A 26,483-nucleotide genomic window follows, 5' to 3' on the forward strand; every position below is an offset into this window, starting at 1 on the left:
AGTGGGATGTTGGGGTTGAGGATCTTTTTAAAACACTAGAGCTGTTTCAGAGTTCATTTTATGCCTATGGGAATGAACTCAGATATCAGAATACCCACAACATGGTTTGGGCTTGCCTGGAAAAGGGACATGATATATTATATAGATCACCCTGTTGTCATATGGGATTACCTCTCAATGCTGCAGTGGATGGCCCTTGGTGAGAGGTCTAGTCACAAAGAGCTTCCTTTGTAGGGCTCCAGACCAGTGGTGCTCAAACTTCTTCACCTGGAGAGCTACTAAAGCCCACTGGAGCCAGACTCCTAGGAGTAGGATATGACCAGGGCTTTTGTATCTTTACCAGTTTCCTCAAGTGGTTCTTAAGCTTCGTTGTACATTAGAATAACTTGAAGGGTGCTTGTTAACTCTTAAATTGTTCTGCCCACTTAGAATTTCTAATTCAGTAGATCTTGAGTTGGACCTAAGAATTTGTATTTCTAACAAGTTCCCAGGTGACGTTGATAGTGCTGGTTGAGAAACCATAACCTGAAAACCACTATTCTGTACCACTCAGGCCTTCAACACTGACGTTGGCTTGCCAATCAAATCAGCCTTCCTGGGCTGATTTTTTTCTAGGAAATTTTATAACACTATTATATAAAAATCAGAGTATTAGAAGATATTTGACTCGGAAGATGACTTAACTGCATATTTTATTAATCTCTGTTAGTTACCAACTTATATACAACAGTGATTCTAAACTAGAGGGAGGGGTAGAGGAGGAAAATGAACAGTCCACCTACTTCATCCACCCACCCTCTCCTCCTCCAACACATTTAAGTCTGCTTTAAGAACTTGTGGTATAGAGCTTTCCTTTGCTGTTCTAATTCTAATTCTGTGCTTTTATTTTTATAAGTTCTTTAGAAATTCATGATTCATCTTCATTTTTAATCACTAACAACAAAAGCCATTTTTTATGTGGGATACAGTATTTTATTTTTAGTCATTGAATATAATATCAGAGAACTTACTTTGAAAAGTACTTCAATCTGCTTAAGTCGGAAAAAAACTTATCTTGATTAAAACAATGCCTTTATGATTACACATTTAGATAATTTTACAAGACAAAGTATTGCCCAGCGGGAAGAAATCAGCATTCTTGGTGCAACCCTCAATGATCTGGCTAAAGAAAAGGAATGCCTGCAAGCATGTTTGGATAAAAAATCTGAGAATATTGCATCCCTTGGAGAGAGTTTGGCAATGAAAGTATGTTCTAAGTGTGGTTTAAAAGAAATATTTAAACTTGAATCTGAATAAAATAATAGGATTTTTTCAATTTTTTTCCCTAGAGAACCGAAACTTTAAAAAACTGATTTTGAAATATTTCAAGATAGTCTTAGGAAATATGTGTTCAAATTCACTAGCTAATATTTTTAAATAGATTTTTCTCATCAATTTGTGATTAACATTCACTAACAAAAAGTAATTCAAATATCAAAATGTAAAGCATAATAAAAAAAAGACAGTGAGACTGATTTCTTTTTAAAAGCACACCAGAACTTATATTTTCAGGTAGCTACCTTGGGAGGCAATATGTTTATTCCATTATAACTGCCTTTGTAATTGTATGCAGAACTAGGGGCACATTTTTACATCATCCTCAGCATTTGAGAGTAGATCGTAGGGAACTGGTGAATGAAGCTGAACGATAATCTCTATCCTGCATTTTGTTGTTCAAACAGCAACAACAAAAAAAAACATTTTCAAAAAGGCAGGGAAATACTGATCCCTGTTTCTAGCTCATAAACTGATTCTGAAGGCAATTCCTAAACTGTTTTCTACATATGTCTTAAGCAAAGGCAGCATCATTGGAATAAGTTCTTTCCCCTCTCTAAGGGAACTACTTCATTCATTTATCCAACCATCCATCCAACAAACATTTATTGACATGTACCAAGTATTGTGTTAGAAACGAGAATGAGTGGGCATGCCTTCCAAAGGCCTATGGTATAATTCAGAGAAAGATAAGTGAAAGATCCTGTTATGACAGAATGTGCTAAGTGTCATAATGACGAATGCACAATGTACGATTGGAGTTTGGCAGAAACATACCAGCAGCCTGAGGGTTGGAGTAGTGGAGGAGGAAGATTTAGAAAGCCTTCCAGGAAGTGATGCTGCCTGGACTGCCCTGAAAGAAGACTAGGAAAGCCAGAAAACGATTTAGAGAAAAGAGTGATCGAGGCAGTTAGACCACCTTTTAGAGAAGGGTGATCCAAACAGGTAGAGCAGCTTATATGAAAGCCCAGTGGCTTTCATAAGAGAATTTCATGAGATTTCTTGATAATTTAGTATGTCCAGAGAATGGAATGCAAAGAGGTGAATATGGGGGAAGGAAGGGAGGCAAAAGATGAGATGGAATAGATAAGCAACAAATCAAAATTACATGGGATGTTGAGTTTAGATTCTATCATCGTGGATATAGAGGATCATTGAAATAATATAAAGGAAATGTTACAACTAAATCTTTATTTTGAAACATTATCGTGGCACTTGTTAATCCATGTAAAAGATGCATTGTAGGGAAATGAGAATAGTGACAAGGACACTAGTTAGGAGCACTATGATATGGACTGTATTGGGATAGTTGGCAGCACCCGTGAGAGAAACAGACAGCTCTGTTAAGGAAGTAAGACTGGCAAGATGTACTATCTGACTTAGGAACCACATGAATAGTTCCTATGCATGAAGTAGGAAGCACAGGAAGCAGAACGAGCTGAAAGGAAGATTACTGACATGCCTTCCGGACATGTAGTTGAAATACTTTTAGGCTCTTGAATTTTAAGATTCGGAGAGAAAATTGAAGTTAATAGATTCAGGAATCATGAGCATAATTGAAGTTATCAAAGTACATGAGGTAGTAAATTTTGGTTTACTTGTTGAAAAGTCTGACTTACTACTTTATAGTTAATACCTTTTAATATTTTAAAAATTTTATGGTTTTTTTTGCAGGTGGGATTTTCGTTTTTATTATATTCCGACCACTTTTTGAATAGTTAAACATGATTTTTTTAAAGAACATTAACATTTAGAAACAAATTATTCATATCTTTCTGAATCTCATTTCCCTCTGTTATAGCTCATATTTCACATTTCTCTCATTCTGCTAACTGTACCAAAATTATCTTTTCCTTCACAAGGAATATTGAGTTGCAAGTCCATTTCAAAATTAAGAGCTTTGTATTGCATTGTGAATGTAAACACATCCATCCTACAAAGGGAAAAATAACTTTTAAAAACAGTGTTAAACATTCAGAAGAGGAAATGATCTCTACAATGATATTTCAGAACTGAATTTACAATACCTTTTAGTGAAAAGTAGTAATTTTATAGTTTGATCTGGACATTACAGAAATAAATTATTATGGAAAAGTCTACATTATAGTGAATAAGGTGCAATTTTTTTTCTGGTAATCATAGTTTGAAAAAATGTTCTACTACTTGCTACCAATTAAAAGAAAACTCAATAGCAAGATTATAGATTTTTGAGCCATATATGTGCAAAATTTTAAGTCTGTTTCTTTTTTTCTAAGTAGATTTATGACCATCCTGTCTAGATTGAATTTTTAACAACTTGAATTTATGTCTCTGATTAGACAAACATATTGAGGGACGAGGAATATCAAATTGATAATGATGGCATAAATTTCAACAGTTGGAGAAATGGTGCAATTAGGGTCATATTAAGAGAAAAATAGACTACGAGGTATATATTTTGGATTCTACTCAATTACTTTGTTGCCTTGGATACTTTACAATGTTCTTAGAGAATCTTACTTTCAAGATGGATTTCTATTGATAAAGGAAACTCCTTTTAGTCTTATGAGCCACATTTAAAGCTTAACCAAGTAATGACTGTCAGAAGCACTTTTCAGAATTTAATGTTAAATTATATTTCAAAAGCTTGTGTAAATATTCCATTTTAGGCAGTATTTTCTCTTTTGAGCTTTTCTTCCATTGGCTTCTGCTTCTTAAAGGGATTTAACAGTTTTGCTAATGGATATTTTAACCAGACTTCAATATCCATTGTTGCCAGATGTGGAATCTGCACCATTCTACCAGAAACCCAAGCTAAAAATACCCTGGAGATGAGCACATGAATAAAGAAAGATAACACACACACACACACGCACACAACTGTCTCTGTTGAATAGGAAAAGCACTGGTTGGGAAATATAGGTTTACTTTTTCATCTTGTTACTTGGTTGCTAAGGATTTGAAAATTCAAAGGGCAAAGTGAAATCTAGTTATTTAGTGAAAATTAATTTCTTATTTTTTTAAGACTAATGTTTGTCCTAGGTATGTGTAGATTTGTAACTAGTTCAGAATCAGTGAGTTTTAAAAGGAGGAGGCATGGGAACAATATGGATGGAATTAAGATATTCATCTTCATTTCAGTCTTGACTGACTCCATTCACTCTGCTCCCTCACCACACCCTTGAAAAGGAAGAATATTCATAGTTTATTTTTTTATACCTTTGTTCTAGGCCTAATGCTTACCTCCTTATTAGCTCACACCTAAAATTAATAGTACAATTTAATAAGTAATTCCACTGGGGCAGCTTTTTGAAGATGATATTGATGACTAATATAAATATTATACTTGATCAAAGTTATTATTCTTAATAACTAAATTTAGCTTTTCGTGATTTGCTTTCCTGAGATATGTAACATGAAGAAGTGAGGAAGTAAAACAGTCCTGTTCCCAGTATAGAACACTGCAAAGCCAAACCACTGGTTTTCTTCCAAAAACAGGGTGCTTATGTGTTCTTGTGCTGCTGGGTGACTGCACAAAACATCTTTTAAACAGTATTTGATATGATGATCTCATATCAATAATCCTAAGTATAGTATTTGCTTTAATAAGTATAATCTATTATTTGTATCCAGTACAGACACATTGATATATTAGGCTTTAGTTTTAAAGTGTAGCAAAAAAGAATAGAGCATAAATGTTTAAAACCAAATGGAAATCAAAAAAGGAGGGGAAATTCTTTTAGTTCATTCAGTTTTAACAGAAATAACAGTTTAAGATAATTTTTTATTTAATACTTATATTACTTTTCAAGGAAAAGACCATTTCAGGCATGAAGAATATCATTGCTGAGATGGAACAGGCATCAAGGTAAATCACTTATTCTACAAGAATTTGGGCACCTACTGGGGGCAAAGTATGGTAGGTACAAAGATAGTAAGAAGCAAGGGGCTTAATGTTATGTACAAGATGATAAATCTCTAATGTTGAAAGGAAGCCTAAGTCTGTGGAAATAAAGAGAGGCTATGGTGTTTGCCAAGCAAAGGAAAGAGAAGGGCATTCAAGGTGGAAGGAATAGCAAAGAGCCACAGAGAACCACAGACCATGTTCAGCAGCCTGTTGAATGACAAGTGGGCGAGTGTGTTGGAACCCAGAGCGTAAGGGGAGAAGTAAAGGGAGGAGAGTAAGCAGGCAGGAGGGGCCTGTGTTACAGACAGATGGGCCTCGATTTTACCCTTTGGGCAATGAGAAATCATTAAAGAATTCTGAGGTATTTATGTTAGAAGGATTACCCAGGCTGAAGAGGTGATGATAGATTGGGGTTGAGGTGTGAGGACAGGAGTGAGGCACTTTGAGGGAGAGAATCTAGGAAAATGCCAGGGTTCTGGCTAAGAAGGAATACTGGACATGATGAAACTATATGGGAAATTTTTCTTCCTCTGAATTTGAAGAGCCTTTGAGACCTTCTTGTAGGTATGTCCAGTAGACAGTTAAACATGAGTCTAGAGTGTAAGGGAGAGGCTGGGGCTGATGACTTCAGAGTCGTCTGGGGACAGATGTGGTTGAGAGTCATGGATGTGAATAGGATTTGTCTGAGAGAAGAGGTGGAGTGAGCAGAATCAGGAGGCTGAGGCTTAAGCCCTGAGAACCATTACTTTTTAAGAGGGCAGAGGAAGAGAAACCTGCAGAGGAGACTAAGCCAAAAAGGCCAGAGGTAGGATGAAGGCTTTCTTACACTTGAGAGTCAGAAGTTTTGAAGTAACTGAGCAGATCACTGACTGTTGTGTATATGTGGCATCCGTTTTCATAGTGAAATGTTGGCAACACAGAGAAACTCTAATGCACTGTCTTCGCAGCATTTATTCCTACAAATTTAAATGCTTTTAAAACTTCTTCAAATTTTTTCAGTGCCAACTGTCCATCTTCTGTCTTGTGATAATTTGTTACTCTGTTTCGGTAAAATGTCTCTTCTGATGTACTGTTTGATCTGTGGAATAGACAGTCGACTGAAGCCCTGATTATGTGTGAACAAGACATTTCCAGAATGCGTCGGCAACTGGATGAAACCAATGACGAGCTGGCCCAGATTGCCAGGGAAAGGGATATCTTGGCTCATGAGAATGACAGTCTCCAGGAACAGTTTTCTAAAGCTAAACAAGAAAACCAGGTATATTTGTTCCTAGAATCGTTTTCCCTAAGAAAAACAGACATTTCTTCTGAGGCATAGCCCTCATTTCATTTTGTTGAAAACCTCAGGCTTTAGAACCAGCCTTTTTTTTTTTTTAACCTTTATTACACAGAATATACTGCATAATTTGCTAAATGAAAATTTCAGACATATGGTGTTAAATATTAAAGAAAAGAGGGGATAGGGTTATAATTAATTTGTATTAAACTTTAGGAAGTATTTCCTTAGTGAAGGAGAAATATTTGAATAAATCAACAAATGAGATAACCTTCAGAAACTTTTAAGAAAAGGGTTCATTTATTTGATGGACTATCACTCTGTTTGAATATGAGTATATGGACTGTGCCACATTATTTGGTCCTCTTTAGCACTATGATTCTTTTTCTTTTTAGGAAAATTTCTTTTATAATTGCTCCTTCTCTAAGCCAGTGTATTTCAGCTTCATCCACAGCCCTCATTTTCAGTACCACTATTTTATTTATTTATTTAAAAAAAATTTTTAATTGAAGTATAGTCAGTGTCACTATTTTAATTTTAATATTAAAAAATTCTGTCTGGAAACATTTTCCCCCCTTAAAATTCTTCAATTCAAGTCATTTCCCTCACTTTGCTATCACTCTCAATGTGTTTGCATCATAAAAGTCTGTATTTTTTAACTGTTAAATATTTTAAATTTACATACACAGATATAAAGATGCAAAGCTTTGTTAATTATTAAAAAGTTTCCTGTGCTGTTAATGTACTTTGTTCAAAAGTTAATGAATAGTAGGATTCTGGAACACAAAAGGGACATTACATCGACATGAAAGAAATCTGAATAAAATACGGACTTTAGTTAATAATGTAGCAGTATTGGCTCATTGATTGTGACAAATGTACCATGTAATTTGTAAGGTGTTAACAACAGAGGAAGCTGAGTGTAGGGTCCATGGATACTCTCTATACTATTTTCACAAATTTTCTGCAAGTCTAAAACTATTCTAAAATAAAGATTATTTTGTAAAAATTAATAGCAATAAAAACAAAAGATGTGAATTATAGGATCTACTTTTGTGTACTCTATTTATAGCTAGAGCAAAATAGGCTAATGGTAAATATAACTTACATTTATAAAAAATTAGATTAAAAACTCTCATCGTTACCATCCACAGTTAGCCACTGTTAATGTATTTTTTACTGACTTTCAATGTACTTAAAAAATTTTATATTATATTTCACATGAACTTTTTAATACAGCTGGGGTAAAACTATATACCACTTTATATCATGCTTTGTTCTACATGAGAAGGCAGCTTGTGAGTGTGAGTCCCCCTGCCTGGCTTGTGATCGTATCATTTAATTTCTATAAATCTCTTCATCGACTGGAAACACGGAGAGTAAATGAGAATATGTCTAGCAAGCACTTGCCAGAGTGTCTAGCATAATCACTCAATAAATGTTTTGTAGCTATTATTAGCTTACGATACCATCATACGTACCTCCTTGCTTTGTTACAACTTCATAAACATTTTTTATAATCAGAGGAAAATTAGTATTATAACAATTTACCAATGTTCAAGAGTATTTTTTCCTTTGTTTGGGTCATAGGTTCCAAGGGTTAGAAGGTGGGTCCCTGTGCACTGCAGGCTATTTAAGAACCCATAATAGAAACCTTAAAAGAATTTCTCCCTCAGTGTCACAACTTTAAACAAATTGAGTTGAGATGTTTTTAGTGTTTATCCTGATTTTTTTCACTAAATAAACATTTCATTTTCCTCTGTTATTAAAAATCATTCCAAACATTTCTCATGGATGCATAGCATTCTATGTGGTTTTACCGCTACATAGATACTATTATTTACTGCATCATTCACCTAAGTGAATAAATACTATCACTATAGCAAATAATGCCTTAATGCACATTCTTTTTCTTTCAGTTTTATAGATTTAATTTCAAATTGAATCAAGCGCTTATGAGATTTCTTTATCAAATTAAGATCTTTCTAAGTGAGCATTTTCAAATATAATGAATACCCCGTATCCATTTCCCACCTTTAACACAAAGCAACATACCTGTCTTTCCTGTTTTTATGAACATTTAAAAGTGTCTTTTGATACATAACTAGGCTGCAGATCACATATTTGCTTTTTGCAGATTTTCACTTACTCCAACGATATGTGGAAATGCCCATTCATTGCTATGACAGAAAAGCTTTAAGTCTTTGCTAATTTGATAGGCAAAATAGTATTTTATTAATTTAATTAGCATTTCTTTGATTACTACTAAATTTTAACTTTTTTCAAGTATTATCGACTTTTGCTTCCTTTCTGCGAATTTAGTTTGGGTTCTTTGCCGATTTACTGTTTGGTCTTGTGTTTTCTCACTGTCTTTGTTTGAGTTTTATACATTAGGTACATTAGCTTTTATTTACTATGTTTATTGTAAATATTTAAAAATTTATTTATGGGGCTTTGACAGAGTAATTTTTAAGTTTTTCTAGTCAAACTTGTCTTTTTCTTATAGGCACTGTCTAAAAAATTGAATGATACTCATAATGAACTTAGTGACATAAAACAGAAGGTCCAAGATACTAATTTGGAAGTTAATAAACTGAAGAATATATTAAAGTCCGAAGTACGTATACTTATATATATTTTTTTCCCTTTGCTCATGATACCTAAGAATTTTCATTAAAGTTATTGATTGACTATACTCATAGCTGAATCAAGTGCATTTTTAAAATACATAGCATATTTTAGTGTTGATAATGATACGTTAACTATATATTCAGAATGTCACCAGTGTCTAGAAAAGTAACTCAAGTTTTAGTTTGCCATGAAACAATGTTTGGATGAAGGACAGGGGGCCAGAATCAACTTGAGCCCACTTACATTTGAAAATGGTAGTTTACAATTACAAACCTTTGACGAGAGAGGCTCCACCTGACTGTGTAGCAGGTAAGAACTGATCACTGTTGCGGGGCCATCTGTTTCTTAGGACCAGAGGGCAGGTGGCTCTCTTCTGCATTCTCTGTTAGTAACCATTTGACCAGGCGCATGTGTCAGACATCAGATGATTCCCACTAAATTTGGGTACATGTGTTCACAACCCTGGAATAAACAGACAGCTTGACCAAGGATGTTAGGTACGTCCATTTGCCAAAATATTATCGAAAATAATGTTGGATTAACTGCTGTAGTAGGTGTAGTGTTACCTACGTAACAATCAAACCATTGATAGGAATTCCTCCACACAAACTGTTTTTCTTATTTTATATAACATATCATTTAATATCAGTTCACAAACATATCTTGAGCATTTCTTTATAGTGTGCATAAGACTGTTTTGGACTTTGAGAGAGAAGATATTCTAAGGAAACTCCAGAATTGCGATCTTGCTTTCGGGCAGCAAGGAGCCTTACATTGCCAAAGCAGATAATTTCCTACATTTCTTGAATTTAAGGTGCTAGCAAAGCAGTGTCATAAACTGACTGAAGCTTTGGAGTCAGATAGGTCTGACTCCTCTTCTCACTAATGACATGGGCTTCTATAGACTAGTCAGCCTCCCTCAGTCTCGGTGTCCCACCTGTAAGGGAAGAACACCCAAGTGAGTAAAACAGGCCTGCACAGTGAGCCCTTGAAGTCTGTCCTGGAATAGGGCAGAATATAAATAAATGAATATCTGAACAACATTGAACATAGTAAGCGTTCAGTCAATGTTAGACACTTCCCTTTTTCTCCCGACTCTGTCACATTTTCTAAAATGCCACCACTGGGGCTTTCAGATTCCGGAATTGTGTTTTCAGATATCACACATCAAACTTCTCTCAGCTTTTAGCATCCTAGGATGAGTTCCTTTATGAGATTCCCTTTCACAACATAGCAGGCACCCGCCTGAGAGAACGAACCATAGGTCCCGTTTGGTAGGGAGGTCCGTTAAGAACTGTTGAGTAGTTTATTCATTCACTCATTTGTTCAGTGTGCGGTATGCTGGGTGTTGAGATGCCAGAGATGAAAAACTGAGAGGAAACAGAGTGGAACCCTAGGCAGTGAGGACCACTTGAGCAAAGACGTAGGGGTTAGAATGTAGATTCTACAGAGAGTGTGGAGTGTAGAGGTGGCTGGTAACAGAGAGGTAAGAAGGACTCGTTTGAACTATATTTTCAGGAAGCTGTTATGACAGCATAAGCCCAGAAGTTATTTGAAGAGTTGCCTTTTAGAAAGATTGTTGTGGAACTGCTGGAAGAATAAATCAGAAGGGTAACAGAATCAGAAGGAGGAAGAGCAGTTAGGAGACACTATAAAATTCAGTTTAAGTATATTATACCATGTACCTCCTAAGTACATACTCTATGCACAACTGTTATCTTTAGTACAGTAATAGAAAACGCCCATCAGATTCCTACTGGCACATTTGGAATATCTGAATCTTAAAAGCCAGTAGAGTAGTTTTAATATGTTAACTTGTTAACCAACAGACGTGGCAAAGATCTTTTCATATTAGTACAACTAGACCACAAGATGGCGATATTAACTGAATTTCAACCAGTCTTCTACTTAATCATACCTGTGAGAACTTAAATATGATTTGAAAGCCTTAAAGGGTGAGACGTTGTTTATTGCAATTTGATCATTTATTTAGCCCAGTGTTTCTGAGAAGGAAATGTATTGTTTATTAACAAGAAGGAGAGAAAGAGATCTCATGCCTTTTAAGTTAATTACCAAAATTATAAATGGTTTTTTTAGAATGAGTTGGCCAAACCATTCTACTAAAATATATTTTTTAAAGTAGCTTCATAATTATTACTCAATATAGTATATAGTTTGTGGAGCTGATTGTTTTCCTCTAGAAATAAGACCCTATTTAGTCATGATACAACTTTTAAGGTTTTTAAAATGTGGTCCTATAGTGTATGCACAGTATATACATGAATGTGTATTTATGAATAGCGTTTATTGGCACAGGTTTGATATTTTACTTCTGAGCAATTTCATGCAAGGTATTAGAACAGAGAGCAAAAGTAAATCATAGAACAGTCCCTGATAGAGAAAATTAAGGTTGGGGTTATGAAGGAAAGACAGGAACCCGAGAGGAAATACACCAAACCAAAAGCATTATCAGAAGTTGACACTTACGCTGTGCAAGCAGTCAGAAGCTCTGTAGCCATAGTACAACTCACAAGAGTGGCCAGGAACAAGGGAATACACAGATACCAGAGGTCGGTCAAGGCAGAAGCTCAGAAACCAGACCAGCAAGTAGGCAGTAAGCAGATACGTGGGAAAAGGAGGCAATGAAGGGTTTTGTTTGAACAGAAGCCAATATAAGAACATGGTCATCGAGGTCTTGAAGATAAGACTAACTACTTAACTTTACTCGGTGAGTGAGCGTGATTCAGGAGCTGGGGCAGATCCTGGCCCCATTCCCTTTCGTTAATTACAGGATGACCAGTTTTCTAAACTGAGGGTATAGATGGGATTCCTTGAGGTTATATTACAAATGGTCCTCGTGGCAAGTAAATTCCCAAAGACCTGACAATGTTGAATCTGCATCACATGTTTGACATTTTACACTTTTAAACTAATGCCCAAAATTTGCTTTTTAGGAATCTGAGAACCGGCAAATGATGGACCAACTCCGAAAAGCCAATGAAGATGCTGAAAACTGGGAAAACAAGGCCCGTCAAGCAGAGGCAGATAACAATACCCTCAAATTAGAACTTATCACTGCTGAGGCCGAGGGTAACAGATTAAAAGAAAAAGTAGATTCCCTCACTAGAGAGCTCGAGCAGGTAAATTTGGGGAAATGTACTTGTAGTATCTCCTGCATCATATTTAAGAGAGTTTTGTTTGCCTTTCCATAAATCAAGTATGTAAACAAACACTTAAGTTATTTAAATATACTGTGATTGTTAGCCGGTTAACAGTTCTCCACTCTGGTTCTCTAATCTCTTGCCTACCCTACAACTAGAATAATCTTTAGCATTTAAAAAAATTAGGAACTATTTCAAGCTTGCCAAAACAGTGCCCCCCAAAAAAGTAATATAGAAGATGCACATATACCCATCTCCCAGGTTGAAGGATGCTAACTAACATTTTACCGTATTTATAAGGAGTACATTTATTCTTTAAATAAAGTCTCTCTTTATTTAAAGAAATGAAACATTGCTGGTACAATTCCTCATCCTTTCCCCTCCTCCCTCCCTAATGGTTGGTGTGTAGAACTTTCATACCAGTTTATAAGTCTTTTGCATCTGTTTATACTTTTTCTACATACCTGTCACCCACAAATGATGTGTAACCTTTTGCGTGCTTTAAGATTTTTTAAGTGGTAATATACTGTAGATATTCATTTGCAATTTGCCTTTTTTGTTCTATATTATAATTTTGAAATATATCTATTTTAGCACATATAGTGTACATCTAAACAGTTGCATCTATAGTCATGAATAAAATATTTTATTTTTAAATTTCATTTCTGTACAGAAGGACATTTAACTGTCTTCACTTTTTCTATAGTAGAATGCTGTGGCAAACATCCTTTCACATTTCTCTGTGGGTATATATTCCTCCAGGTGTATGTATGCCCGAAAGTGGAATAACTGCATCCAGGACGTGCAGTTTTAACTCTCTAAGTGTTGTCAAATTGTTCTCTAAAGATTTATTCTTCCACAGAAAATCAAGGAGTTATCATTTTCTCAAATACTTATCAATATTTGGTGTTATCAGACTTTTAAATTTTTTCCATACTTTTTGTTTTGTGTTTCCTTGATTACAAGTGAAATTGAAGCTCTTTTCATGTGTCTTGGCCATTCAGGATTCCTCTTCTGTGAATTTTCTCTTGGTTTTTCTCTTAAATGAATTTTCATAAACTTTGCCCATTTTTCTATTGCATTGCTTATCTTTTTCATATGGATTTGTAGGAATTATCTATCCTTGATAATAATCCTTTTAAATATATTAGTTATCTTCTTTTTGTCTGTGGCTTGTATTTCACTGTGCTTGCAATATGAACAGAAGTGTTAAATCTGATATTGTCAGGATTATTGTCAGCCTTTTTCTGTTTGTTCTATGCTCTTACTCTTCTTTAAGAATCCTTTAGTATCCCAAGACCAGAAAGATATTTTCTTATATTTTCACTTTAAAGTTCTAAATCCTAAAAGTATGTGAAAATTTGCCCTTCGTATTTAGATCTTTAATTCACTTTAACTTTGAAAATAATTCTTGTCTTTTTTTTTGTTGTTGTTGAGAAGTCTGTTTTCAAGCTAACTGTCATTATTTATAAGTCTGTCTTTTGTCATTGGTTCCTTTTAAAGTCTTCTCTTTCTCCTTGTTTGTGGTTTTCCTGTTATATGTCTAGGCATGGATTTATTTATTTATTTTTGGCTTTGGTTTTGTTGTGCCTCTTCAATCAGAGTATTGATGCCTTTTATTAGTTTCAGAAAATTCTCAGATGTAATATCTTTGAATATTGCTTTCTCCAAATTCACTCTACTGTCTCCTTCAACTTTTATAATATGCCCAAATGTTTATTAATCTTTTTATCATAGTTTCTGTATGTTTATTTCTCTTCTGTGATCTGTCTTCTAGCTCATTCTTCTCTCTTCAGCTGTGCTAGTCCGTACTTTGATGCAGTCTTTTTTTTTTTTTTTTTTAATTTTCTTGACTACTTTTCCTTCTTTCCAGAAATTCTTTTTGATGTTTCTTCAAATCTGGCTTCTTTTTGAAAGTGTTATTCTTTTCTTTTCAATTTGTCTTTAATGAACATTTAAGCATATTTTCCCATGCCTTATAAAATGTCTGTTCAGTAATTTGAAGTTCTGGAAGTCTGACCTTGCTATATATGTTGTGTTGCTCTGACTCTGACTCATAGCGGATTGCGTCCTCTTGTGTTTGACTGTCAGCTCCCCTGAAGTAAAACTACCCCACCCCCTGCTATAGAATCTAATATGGCCAGGGAGATGGGTTTGCTTCTACAAAAGGACTCCAAGTTATCGCAGGCATGGAACAGACTTTAGGTTAAAGTTTAGAACTGGGTGTAGTGTAAAGTCAGATTCCAAAATTGGGTGAATCCAGACCTAATGTTTCAGTTTCTTACAGAAGACATTTTTTTCTCTATCCAGAATCTAGGTCAGGATAAACTTTTGGTTGTCTCCCTGTGAGGTTGAATGGCTTTTTTTCTCTGGAGCCTCCTTTCAAGGGCCCCAGATTACATGCAGATCTCAGTTCTGACTATCCATTAGTCCTAAATTCTTGTTGCCTATTCTTGCTTGAGTGTGTTAAGCCATTCACAGTTACTGGGTCTTCTAACCCCCAGTTCTTAGCTTCAGGCCTGCTCATTTGCTCCTTGCTCTGGTTTTGTCTTCTCTTTATTTTTTTTGGCATGTGAGAATTTCTCTTTTTTACCTGAAAGCTCAGCTATGAATTGCAAAAATAATTTTTTGTTCTATTTATCCAGAAGGTTTTCCACTTAGTTTAATCAACTATCTTACTAGAACCTGAAACATCCAAAGTGATCTCTTCACAACACAGAACTGATCACATAACCTCCCTCTGGAAGATCTTTTAGTAGAGATAAAGATCTAAATTTGAACATGGCTTAGACGCTCTGTTTTGTCATTTGTATACCTTTTCAACTGCATCTCCTACACTCCTCCCTGTGGTCTCTGAGCTCTAGCCGTCCTAGCCTTCTCTCTGTTCTTGCTTTGCATTTAGCTGTCCTCTGATTGAAAAGCCACCCTCCCAACACACAGTGTATATCTACTCACCTTTCAGATCTCAGTTCAAGTGGCATTTACTCAGTTAAGCCTTTCCTGAATTCCTTGATCCTCTTAGTCACTTTCGTCTGTTACACACTTTTGTCTCTAGAAATATTTGCTTAATGTGCATTTACATGTTCATCTGTATGATTATTTTATTGATACATGACTCTACTCATGAAAGCAGGGACCATTTTGCTTTCCATTGGATATGCATCTAGCCACATTGACTGGAACTTAGAATATACTCAATAAGTGTGGAATGGATGGATAGGTGGACGGATGGGTAGATGGGTGGGTGGATAGATGGATGGTTAGATAGAAGGTTGAAGGATGAGTGAGAAGTAGAGTCAGTGAGGAAGGAATAGAGGGAGAAAGATAGGAGTGAATTGTGGCCAAATGACTTATTCCAGGAGCAATTTTTTGTGTGCATTGTACTTGTAAAGGAAGAAAAATTTCTTTATTTGCCTCTCAGTTCTGTTAGCTTCACATAATAGCAAATACTTCTCTGTAGGTGGCAGTGTACTTACAAAAGACATTTTTTCTGAAAACAAAAACAAAAACAAAAAACGAGGGTGGAATTGTCTTGAACATTTAAAAGCATTTACATAACTTCAATTTCATATTACAGTTTTAAAACCTGCTCTTATTTTCCATAATGTGGATGTATTCTTGATTTATACTTGCCCAGAGTCTTTTTCCCTCAGAGTTATTAGTGTTGGATAATTATTGGTCCTCATTTTATGATATTACAGCTGGTATAAACGTGCCATTCAAGAATGGAAAATGGGGGGTGGGAAGGGACTGGGATTTCAAAATGTAGAGTAGATAAACAAGATTGTACTGTGTAGCACAGGGAAATATATACAGGATCTTGTGATGGATCACAGTGAAAGAGAACGTGACAATGAATGTATGTATGTTCATGTATAACTGAAAAATTGTGCTCTGCACTGGAATTTGATACAACATTGTAAAATGACTATAACTCAATAAAAATGTTTACATATAAAAAAAAAGAAAAAGCCATTCTACCACCAAAAAAAAAAAAAAAAAGAATGGAAAATGGGTATTGTGAGTGAAAGTGGCTGATGTTTTGTCTTTAACAATGGTGATATTTATATTATAGAATAATTGAAACTATAGCAAATATAGACAGAACTATAGGCTAAACATGTAAATCTCAACTAGCTTTGGGTCTGAGACATTTAACTGAGATAAGTTGTTTTCTAAGTACATTAGAAAGAATGACCAGTTGACCACTTTCCTCATGGATTTTATATATAGAAATCTGAAACCTGAATTTCTTTCCCAGAATGTTTTGTACATACTGTTATCACCTATATCATTTAAAGTTCCTTGTAATCTAAAAGTACTATCATTAAAAGATTGCCCCACATTGTTTTCCATGTTGTCGTTTTTTTTTTTTAAGTTAAGAAAACGTCTCTATATATAATAATTTTGTCCTTGCAGCACTTAAATGCAGAACGGTCCTACAAGTCCCAGATTTCTACTTTACATAAGTCTATTGTAAAGATGGAAGAGGAGCTTCAGAAGGTTCAGTTCGAAAAAGTATCTGCCCTTGCAGACTTGTCTTCCACAAGGGAACTTTGTATTAAACTTGACTCAAGCAAAGAACTTCTTAATCGACAGCTGGTTGCTAAAGATCAAGAGATAGAAATGGTATGTAATACATTTTAAAATAGTTCTTTCAATATTACTATTACCATAAAATTACCACAATTTAAAAAAACCAAACTATTTTTATAAAATATCACATCACGCCATGCCTTTCAACTTGAGATTTTATTTTTAAAGTAAAAGAAATTAATGTATGCTGTATTCCAAACAATTCAAGGTCAGAATAGAAACTCTTCCTTTGAGTATGTAATTTGCATTTACTTTTAGCCAAAAGAATTATAAAACACATTGACATATCAATCAACAAAGAACCATGAGATTGAGGATTATCCAGCTAAATTATAACTTTAATGATATTCTTTTAACCTAAATTTATTTAATGATTGGCTGATTAATTACTAATTAATCTTGCTTTAACTTTTATTTGATTATTATTAGTAAGGGTGCATTAATTCTGTATGTTTACTAATTAGCTGTATTTTATAAATTGTCTGTTCATATCATTAGTTCATTTTTCTCATCAATTTGTTCATCTTCCTTATATAGGATATTAACTGTTTGCTGAGTTTATTTTCATCTGTTTTTTTTCCTTGTAAATTTTGGTTGTTTATAATGATAATCAATATGTTTATTTTTTCTATGGTCAAATATCATTTTTTAAATTGTTTCTAGTCTACACCTAATTGTTTCTAGTTCTTCCCCACCCGCCTACTCCTCTCCTAATTATTTCAATTTTATTTAACTTTCTTTTCTTAGAGTTTTATCTTTTCACATTTAACTTTAAAAAATGCACATATAATTTATTATAATGTATATTGTGAGATAGGAATAATTTTTTTTCTAAATAGTGATGTCTGGTTTTCCCCCTCTTGAAGAAACATTTGGCTTACAGAGCATTATTTAGGCTCAAGATAACCTTCAAAAAGTGAAGTTTCCCATAGGATCATGCAAGAGAGGGAATATGCAATTGCTCCTTATCTTAACTATGGAATACGATGACATTCCATCCCTGGTGGTTAGGTGTTTGTAACTCACTTAACTCAAGACAAAGCAGTACTCACAGATACTACCATGTCAGTCTTGCAGAAATATATTCAGAAATATCAAAGCTGGAAATGGGAGTTGTTTGCAGTTTGGGATTAATCATACTCTTTACTTAAATGAATTTTCTGATATCAGAGGGTTGGGGAAAGTGATATTCTGTGTGTGTGTGTGTGTGTGTGTGTGTGTGTGTATCTGGTAAGGAGGACACGATTTGTAATCAAGAAATTAAATTTATGACATAATACAGAAATTTGTCTCTGATAATAAATCGGTTAAGTGAACAAATGGGAATAAGTATAGGTGTCTTCCTGTTATTGTACAGATGGAGAATGAGTTAGATTCTGCTCGTTCTGAAATAGAACTCCTCAGGAGTCAGATGACAAATGAGAGGATCTCCATGCAGAATCTAGAAGCTTTGCTGGTGGCCAATCGAGACAAAGAATATCAGTCTCAGATAGCACTTCAAGAAAAAGAATCTGAAATTCAGCTTCTTAAAGAACACCTTTGTTTGGCAGAAAATAAAATGTGAGTTGGCTAGCAATATGATAACATAAAGTCATATTTCTTAAATTTTGAGTACATTATAGGCTAAGGCTGGAATTTAGACAATTTAGTGCCATATTTTTTTCCATCAGAGCTTTGCGTATAAGAGAACATCTATTGATTTAACAATATTATGTTTAGGAAATCTTATAACCAGATAAGAAAAAAATTAAGTACTCTGAAACCAGAAGAATTTTTCTATTTTTGGACCTACCTTGTATTGCTACCTAGTCTGTTTGTCACACAGTATTTCTCTATGTACCTATAAGTATATACTGGGTACCTGGAAGAACCATGTATTCACAGAATGCTGCAGGCTTCCCCCAGAGCATTGATTTTGACTTTTTAAAAAAAGAATCCCTAGTGCCTTTAGCACCTTATTACAGGACTGGAGGGTTGGGTGGAAATGCCTGCCTGGATCATGAGTATTTTATTGTTAAACTTGGTCACCCCCCACAAAACCTGACGAGGACCCTTAGCCTCTGTTCTTATCTGTCCACCTGCAACACTTTCATCCAGCCTCAACTCTGCCCTCCCATCCTAGTGTGGGATGTGGGGAAGGACAGGAAGCAATGTCTCAGGAATCAGCCACTTGTAGGAGCCCCTGGCTGAGCCAAGGCTGCAAAGCCAGGGCCAGTTTCCTTCCGAAACTTTTTAGGTTGTGGCAGCTGTGATTGAGCCATTCTTTTCAGTCACTGCAGTTGGGCTTTTGTGATACATTCAACCAGTTCTGCAGGATTATTTTCTCAAGCTGGAGGTGGAAACCTGCCTCAGTGGAGTGTGCCAAAACTCCCACCTTAAGGGGGACATTCTGTTTTAGACTTGCTGGTAAGTACTGCCACTTAGAACTGGTAAGCCTGATAAGCTTCTGTGTTCTTATTCTCTAAAGTTTAGACTCCAGCAGTCTACAATGCAGTCCTGAAAGCCAGCAACGAGGATAGAATGTCCTGTGCCAGCAGCGTTTGTCTCTGTCATTATTGTCCTTATGATAGGGGCTCTATCACAGGGTTTTTGAGCCATTGTTTAGCCCTAAGGACTATCCTGTTAAATTGAAGAGAGTGGATATATCAAATTTCACTACAAATATACATAAGGCATTTGGTTGATTAAATGTTTATATACACACACAGAGCATATTAATCATGGTGCTAGTGTGTCCAGTCTTATATGCACTGGAATATATGTATAATACCTGAAAGTACACTTGTAAAAATGATCTGCAGTAAAGAGATAATAAATAATATCACCCCATCTAAACATTGGGAAACTGAGACGGGGAAGGTTTAACTAATTGAATGGGGCTGGGACAGTTTAGGCTTTTAGTAGGCTACTTTGCACATTTACTACATCTAAACTTGGCATTATTTTCGATGTGCTAATACGTCTATTAAAATCACAATTTTGCTTGGATCCAGCGAGAAACCATTGCCAGCATGGTTTCATGTACTCTAGGAGTCCTAGCCATATTTTACCTTTAATTAGCTGTCACTCTTACATTCCTTTACACAGGGCCATCCAGAGTAGAGACGTGGCCCAGTTCAGGAATGTCGTAACGCAGTTGGAAGCTGATTTAGACATTACCAAGAGACAGCTAGGGACAGAGCGCTTTGAAAGGTAAGCCTTTCAAACACTATGCAGTGTTCAGCCTGGAGAGCATTGCTTCTTAGAGAACAACAGATTTTGGTTATTTCATGATGGTTATATTTTCAAGTATGATTTTAACTACAGTTTTATGACAGTATTAATAATGTCACTGGAGATAAAGTTTGAAAGCCTCATTATTTTGCTTTAGGGAGAGGGCCGTGCAAGAACTTCGCCGCCAGAATTACTCAAGTAATGCTTATCATTTGAGTTCTGCGATGAAGCCAAATGCAAAATGTCATTCACCAGAACGTGTTCACCATCGATCTCCTGACCGAGGCCTAGATCGATCATTAGAAGAGTAAGTGCGTTAAGGATCCATTCTTCGGGAACCACATAGCAATAGAAACTGCATATTTGAGGGGATAAGAAAACTCAGTAACAGTCTGTCATTAGTAGTGCTGTTTAAACATGATTACATAATTAGATATGTTGACCAAAAATATACTGCTAATTAGTTTTATATAAATATACCAGAGAAAGATGTCTATTCTATCTAATGTTTACATAAATTATATTTTTAAAATCTGATTTTTAAAAATTTCTACAAGACACATTTTTCTCATATACCTTCATTAACAAAATATTGGCTAATTATTAACAGCACCATAAAATACATATACTCTAGGAAAGTAATAGGCTAAATTTTCAGGGGAAAATATCTTATATTCTGATATTTTACAAATTTTATAAAAATATTTTTATTTGGAAATAGCTTCAAGCTTACAAGAAGTTAACAAAAATAAAAATAAAATAATACAAAGAGCATCTGTATACCTTTTACCCATACTCACTATTATTAAAATTTTACCCCATTTGCTTTCTTTCTTTTTTGGGGAAGTAATTAGATTTATTTGTTTATATTTAGAGGAGGTACTGGGGGTTGAACATAGGACCTTGTGTGTGTTAAGCATGTGCTCTACCACTCGAGCTATCCCCTCCGCCCCATCCCCATTTGCTTTTTACGTGTTTGAGACCACATACGAGCTATCTCACACACTCTCACATGCTACGTCCTCCTTTCTCCCTCTCTCTCTCTCCCTCTCCCTCTGTCTCTTGCTTTCTTCCCACCACCCCACAACAGACGCTTTTAAACAGTAACCAGTACCTCCAGTTGGAACCATCGTCACAAGTTTCTTCCTTGCCTCCTTCCACTCTGTATTTGTGTGTCCTTTCTTCAGTGAGAATCTGGTTCAACATCAACACACCTACTCAACAGCAGTGGCACAGTTACTTATTTGCTCAGTCCCAGAATGCATCTAAAATACTTTCAGAATTTCTTCACCTATATCACTACAATAAACAGACCAACTCAAATGCTCAGAATCTGTTTACAGTTCTTCCTTCCCATCCCTGTATACACCCTTAACCGAGTCTTGAGGGCATATAGTCAAATACTATGTTCCTAAACTACTTGGATTAATTTTCTTTTTTTCCCTTTCACTGTGGTCATCGTATACATTTGAAATAACATTAGATTCATTTGTCTCAGTTTGCTTTCATTTTTCACTTTTCTTGATTATGTTGAGACATCCTAACCAAGAAGAAGAGATTTCTTCCCATTTGTTCAAATTTGCTTTGTGTCTTTCAGGAATGGCTTGTAATTTTCTCTATATAGGTTTTGAACATTTCTTGTTAAATTCATTCCTAAATACTTTATTTTGTTGTTGTTGCTATTGTAAATGGGGTTTCTTTCATTTATTGTATCTTCAAAAAATGCTATTTTTGCATGTTAATTTTCTATCATGTTACCACGCTAAATTCTTTTATGGTTTCATTAAGTTTGTCTTTGATTCTTTAGGGGTTTCCAAGTATACTATCATGTTATTTGCAAAAGGAGATAATTTTTATTTCTTCTTTTCCTATTTTATCTCTTGAATTGTATTCTCTAGTTAATTGTATTCACTAGTGTCTTCAGAGTAATGATAAATAGTAGTGGCAAAAGTGGACATCCTTGTTTTAATTCTGACCTTTAGTGGGAATGCCTCTACAGTTTGCCCATTAAGTAAGATGCTGGCATTAGGATTGAGGTTTGTATGTTTTATGGCATTAAGGAAACACCACCCATTCCTAGTTTTTCAAGATTTTTTATTAGGAAAGAATGTTTTTGTCAAGGGCTTTTTCAGTATCTATGAAGATATGATTCTTCTCTTTAGAACTATTAATATGTGAGTTATATTAATAAATTTTTCAGCTACTGACCCATCTTTGAATTTCTGGCATAGACTCTATTTGATCATAGTGTATTATTTTCTTAGTGTTCATTAAAATTTTATTTATTTTAGGTTTGTGTATCAATATTCTTAAGTGATATTGGTCTATAATTTTCTCTTTGTGATATTTTTATCAAGTTTAGATACCAATGTTATATTTGCTTCAAAAGAAGAATTTGAAAGTTTTTTGTTTACTGTGCTTTGAAACAGTTTATATAGTTTGGAATTATCTGATCTGTAAGGATTTGGGTGAATTTACCTGTGAAACCACATAGCTGTCGTTCTTTTTTTTTTTTTTTTGTCATGTTCTTCCTTGATAACTTATTCTATTTCTTCATTGGAAATTGGTCTTTTTAAGCTTTCTATCTCTACTTTATTTGTCTAAAATTTATCCAGATTTTCAAATTTATTTGCACAGAAGTAACCACTGCAGTATTTTATAAATTTTACAATTTCCTCTATATCAATAGTTATATCCTGCTGTCATTTCTTATTTGTATATGTGTGCTTCCCCTTTTTGTTTGTTGATTGCCTTAGCCTATGGTTTGTTTACTTTGTTTATTGCTTCAAAGAACCAGCATTTTGATTTACTGATTTAACCTATTTTCATTTCTCTATCTTAATATCTGTTTCTATTTATATTATTTCCTTACTTGGGCTAGCTTTTCATTTACTATGCTGGAATTTTTTCTGTTAGCTTTTTGTGTTAGAAATTTAATTCATTTATTGCCATTCTTTCATTTTTATTGATGTAGACATTCAAGGCTCTGATTTTTTCTGTGATCACTGCTTTAAATGTATTACATAGATTCTGATATGTGGTGTTTTTGTGATCATTATTTTTCAGAAATTTTCTAATTTCTGTTTGTATTTTCACCTTTACCCAGGAGTTATTTGATAGAATATCTTTTAATTTTCCAGTGAAAAGGGTTTTTTTGTTGTTGTTGTTTTGGTTTCATTTCTAATTTCTAGTGTTACTGCATTGTGATTAGAGACTCTTGTTTGTAATATTTCTATTTTATGGAAACTACTGATGTTTTCTTTGTACTTTACTACATGATCAATTTTTGTGAACAGTTAATGTGCACTTGAGAAGATACGTTCTTTCTTATCAGAGTGTAGTGTAATGTATCTATTTAGTTCTTTTATAATGTCATTTAATTTTTGTTCACATGACCTATTTTACTAAGAATGGTGTCTTAAAATCTCCTATTATATGTTTTTATTTCTTCTTGTATCTCCTATAAATTTTGTTTTATATAGGTAGTTTGTTGTTTTATTTGTTGCATAGATATTCTGAACTGTCATATCTTCATTGTGAATGTGGCTTTTATGGTTATTTACTGATGCATTTAATTTTTTTGGAAGGAGGAAGGATTGACATCTACTTTGTCTGGTATTAGAATTACAACTCCTGTTTCCATATTGTCTCCATTTACCTGGTAAATCTTTGTCCATCTCTTTATTTTTAGCTTTTTTGAATCACTGCATTTAAGTATCTCTCTTGTATATAGTATGGATTTGAATTTTGCTTTATAATCCATTTTGAAATTCTTTTCTTAAAATAGGTAAGTTAAGCTCCTTTACATTATTGATATGGCAGTTTAATTTGGTCTCAACTCTGTCATATTATCCTATATTATGATAAGTGTGTTTAACCATGTTTTATTTACTGTATTTCTTTCTCAATTTGGTTATTCTTCCTTGTGCACATTTCTTTTCACACTCAAAAGATTGAATTGTGTTTTATTATAGATTACCTTTTCATTAATATTTTTAATAGTAGCCTTAATCCTTCTTTTAAAAAATGTAAGCTTCTGCTGTTTGTTTTAAATGGTATCCTCTGACTGCCAGCTATTATCCAAACAACGGTCAATGTACTTAATTTACTTTCCTCAACCAGTGATCTGTTTGCTTTTCCTATAGTGTTGCCTTTTCCGGTTGTCATATAAATGGAATCAGATAGTCTGTAGTCTATAGTGGCTGACTTTCACTCACCCTTATATATCTGAGATTTATCCAGTTTGTTGTATGTATCAGATATTACTGGATATTCTTTTTAACCGCTGAGTAATGTTGCGTTGTATGGCTATAACGAGGTTTTGTTTTGTTTCGCTTTACTTTTTATTTTGAAATGATTGTAGGTATTTGCGAAAATAGTACAGATAGTTCCACGTATCCTTCCCCCATTTTCTTCCCCCAGCTTTTCCCAATGGCAATATCTTACAAATCAGGAAACTGACATTGGTAGTCAGTGAACTAGTCTATAGGCCTTACTCAGTTTTCACTACTTTTTACGTGCACTTGTTTGTGTGTGTGTGCAGTTTTTTTACATACCACACATGTAATAACACCTCAGTCGAGGTACTGAGTTGCGCCATCAGCACCAGGGAACTCATTCCTTCATGACACACCTTTGTAGTCACAGTCCTCGCGTCCTCCTCCCTACCCGCGAGCAAACACTAATTTCTTCTCCATCTCTGTAATTCTGTCATTTCAGGAATATTATATAAATGGAATCACACACAGGTTGTAACTTTGAGACTTTTTTCATTTACCACAATGTCCATAAGATTTGTCCGAATTGTTGTATGTCAATTGTTCATTCCTTTTTATTATTGAACATTATTCCATGATATGGATGTATCACAGTTTGTGAAAATTGAGTGAGAAAGTACATTGTATCTGTTCTCCTTCACAGAAGCTGGGGGGAAGAAATCTCAAGTATTGCCTAAGTAATGTTAGAATAGATTTTTCATGTATTGTGAAGTCATTGAGTTAAAACTATTCATCTATGTAATTTTTTCCTCTCTTGCAGGAATCTTTGCTATAGAGATTTCTGACACGTGGAAAAATTCTTCACATCCTTGGGAGAGGTCAAAGTTACAAACTGATTTTTTTTTTTTTTTGCTATATGATTGCATTATCTTTTGAATGCTTAACAATGTTAAATGTATTTATTAACTTTGTGCCTCTGAATCTCTGTTTTCATGTGCCATATCACAGCGATCTGAGATGACTTATAAAAACAAAAGTGCATATGGCTCTTTCTATCCATACAGTAATAGTGAGTGTAAAATCTGCTTACTTCACTATTGAACATGGTTATGTTAACTATCCGGAGTAAATAAAGAAGCTTATAAAAAGAGGGAAAAGTGTTTTTACAAAACTGATTTTTTCTTTGTGATTTATGCTTTCATGGCTAGAGAAGTTGTGCCAACCTGGGCACAATTGACCAATACTGGCCTAGGACCCCATTTTCCATTTTGGAGCCAAGCTGACATAAATTCCAGGCCATAATCTGACTTGAGAACAGTAGATAGTAGGAGTGTGTCAGGGTTTTTAAATGCATAGTATTGTGCCACTAATTAACATACATTTTCTACAATTGTGTTTACCCCTACTATTTTTAGAAAGGTAGGTGATGCTATCTATATCTGTCAAGAATGTAAGATTTTTTAATAAAAATCTGTATTTTTAATACGTTTTCTTTAAAATATTAAAATACTGCAATCAACTTAATTGCCATTTTATTTATTTTTTTTTTGCCTATGGCAGCTGTCTATAATGTAGACTAACAAGTTCAGTGATGTTTCCTTATTTGCCCTAAAATCTCCCAAATCTCTTCCCTTTTCTGTCCATAGGCCTTGATTTAATGTTGATATTACAATTTGAACACTACTGTATTTTACTGATATAAGCTATTTGTACTCTTGCCATTTTAATAAAAAAAGTCCTGTCATTAATAGTATTCATATGATGTAGACAGTTTCTCATTTTATGTAATCACTGTTCATTATGACTACAGTAATGTAGGCTAGTGCCCTGATTTAGGTCTTGTTTATTCATTAGCACTCTAACATTCCACCATAAATTCATGATATACATTCATTTTACTTTTATTTTTAAAAACCTTGAGGTTTACTCATCTAATTCAAGACAGTCATTACAGATTGGTTTAAAAAATTGAATGATTAAAAATAAGATATACTTTTATAAACATGTTACAGAATAATATACAGAAAAGTTGTTCTTGCTAATATTAAATAATATACCAGTAAATATGCAGAATTAACCTTTGCTAAGTGGCAAAGCATTAGATCATCATAACATTAACTTCAGTCTGTATCCACCTCCTGTAAGAGCTGCCAAGGAGCCACCAAGGGCACTTACCACACGTTTCGTGT

The 26,483-nt window shown here is 34.4% G+C and overlaps 1 protein-coding gene across 1 annotated transcript in view; it reads left to right on the forward strand.

Moving 5' to 3' along the window:
- TSGA10 (testis specific 10) overlaps nucleotides 1-25,715 on the forward strand; it is a 57,835-nt gene extending 32,120 nt beyond the window's left edge. The window contains exons 11-20 of the mRNA XM_010991920.3: nucleotides 1,091-1,245; nucleotides 5,106-5,161; nucleotides 6,290-6,458; nucleotides 8,983-9,093; nucleotides 12,062-12,247; nucleotides 16,688-16,897; nucleotides 18,222-18,424; nucleotides 19,952-20,056; nucleotides 20,235-20,384; nucleotides 25,115-25,715. Coding sequence (XP_010990222.1) covers nucleotides 1,091-1,245; nucleotides 5,106-5,161; nucleotides 6,290-6,458; nucleotides 8,983-9,093; nucleotides 12,062-12,247; nucleotides 16,688-16,897; nucleotides 18,222-18,424; nucleotides 19,952-20,056; nucleotides 20,235-20,384; nucleotides 25,115-25,139 — 1,370 coding nt within the window. The 3' untranslated portion in view covers nucleotides 25,140-25,715. The remainder of the gene's footprint in view (nucleotides 1-1,090; nucleotides 1,246-5,105; nucleotides 5,162-6,289; nucleotides 6,459-8,982; nucleotides 9,094-12,061; nucleotides 12,248-16,687; nucleotides 16,898-18,221; nucleotides 18,425-19,951; nucleotides 20,057-20,234; nucleotides 20,385-25,114) is intronic.
- The last annotated feature ends 768 nt before the right edge of the window (nucleotides 25,716-26,483 follow it).

This window comes from Camelus dromedarius, chromosome 33, assembly GCF_036321535.1.
Source record: "Camelus dromedarius isolate mCamDro1 chromosome 33, mCamDro1.pat, whole genome shotgun sequence".
NCBI lineage: Eukaryota > Metazoa > Chordata > Mammalia > Artiodactyla > Camelidae > Camelus > Camelus dromedarius.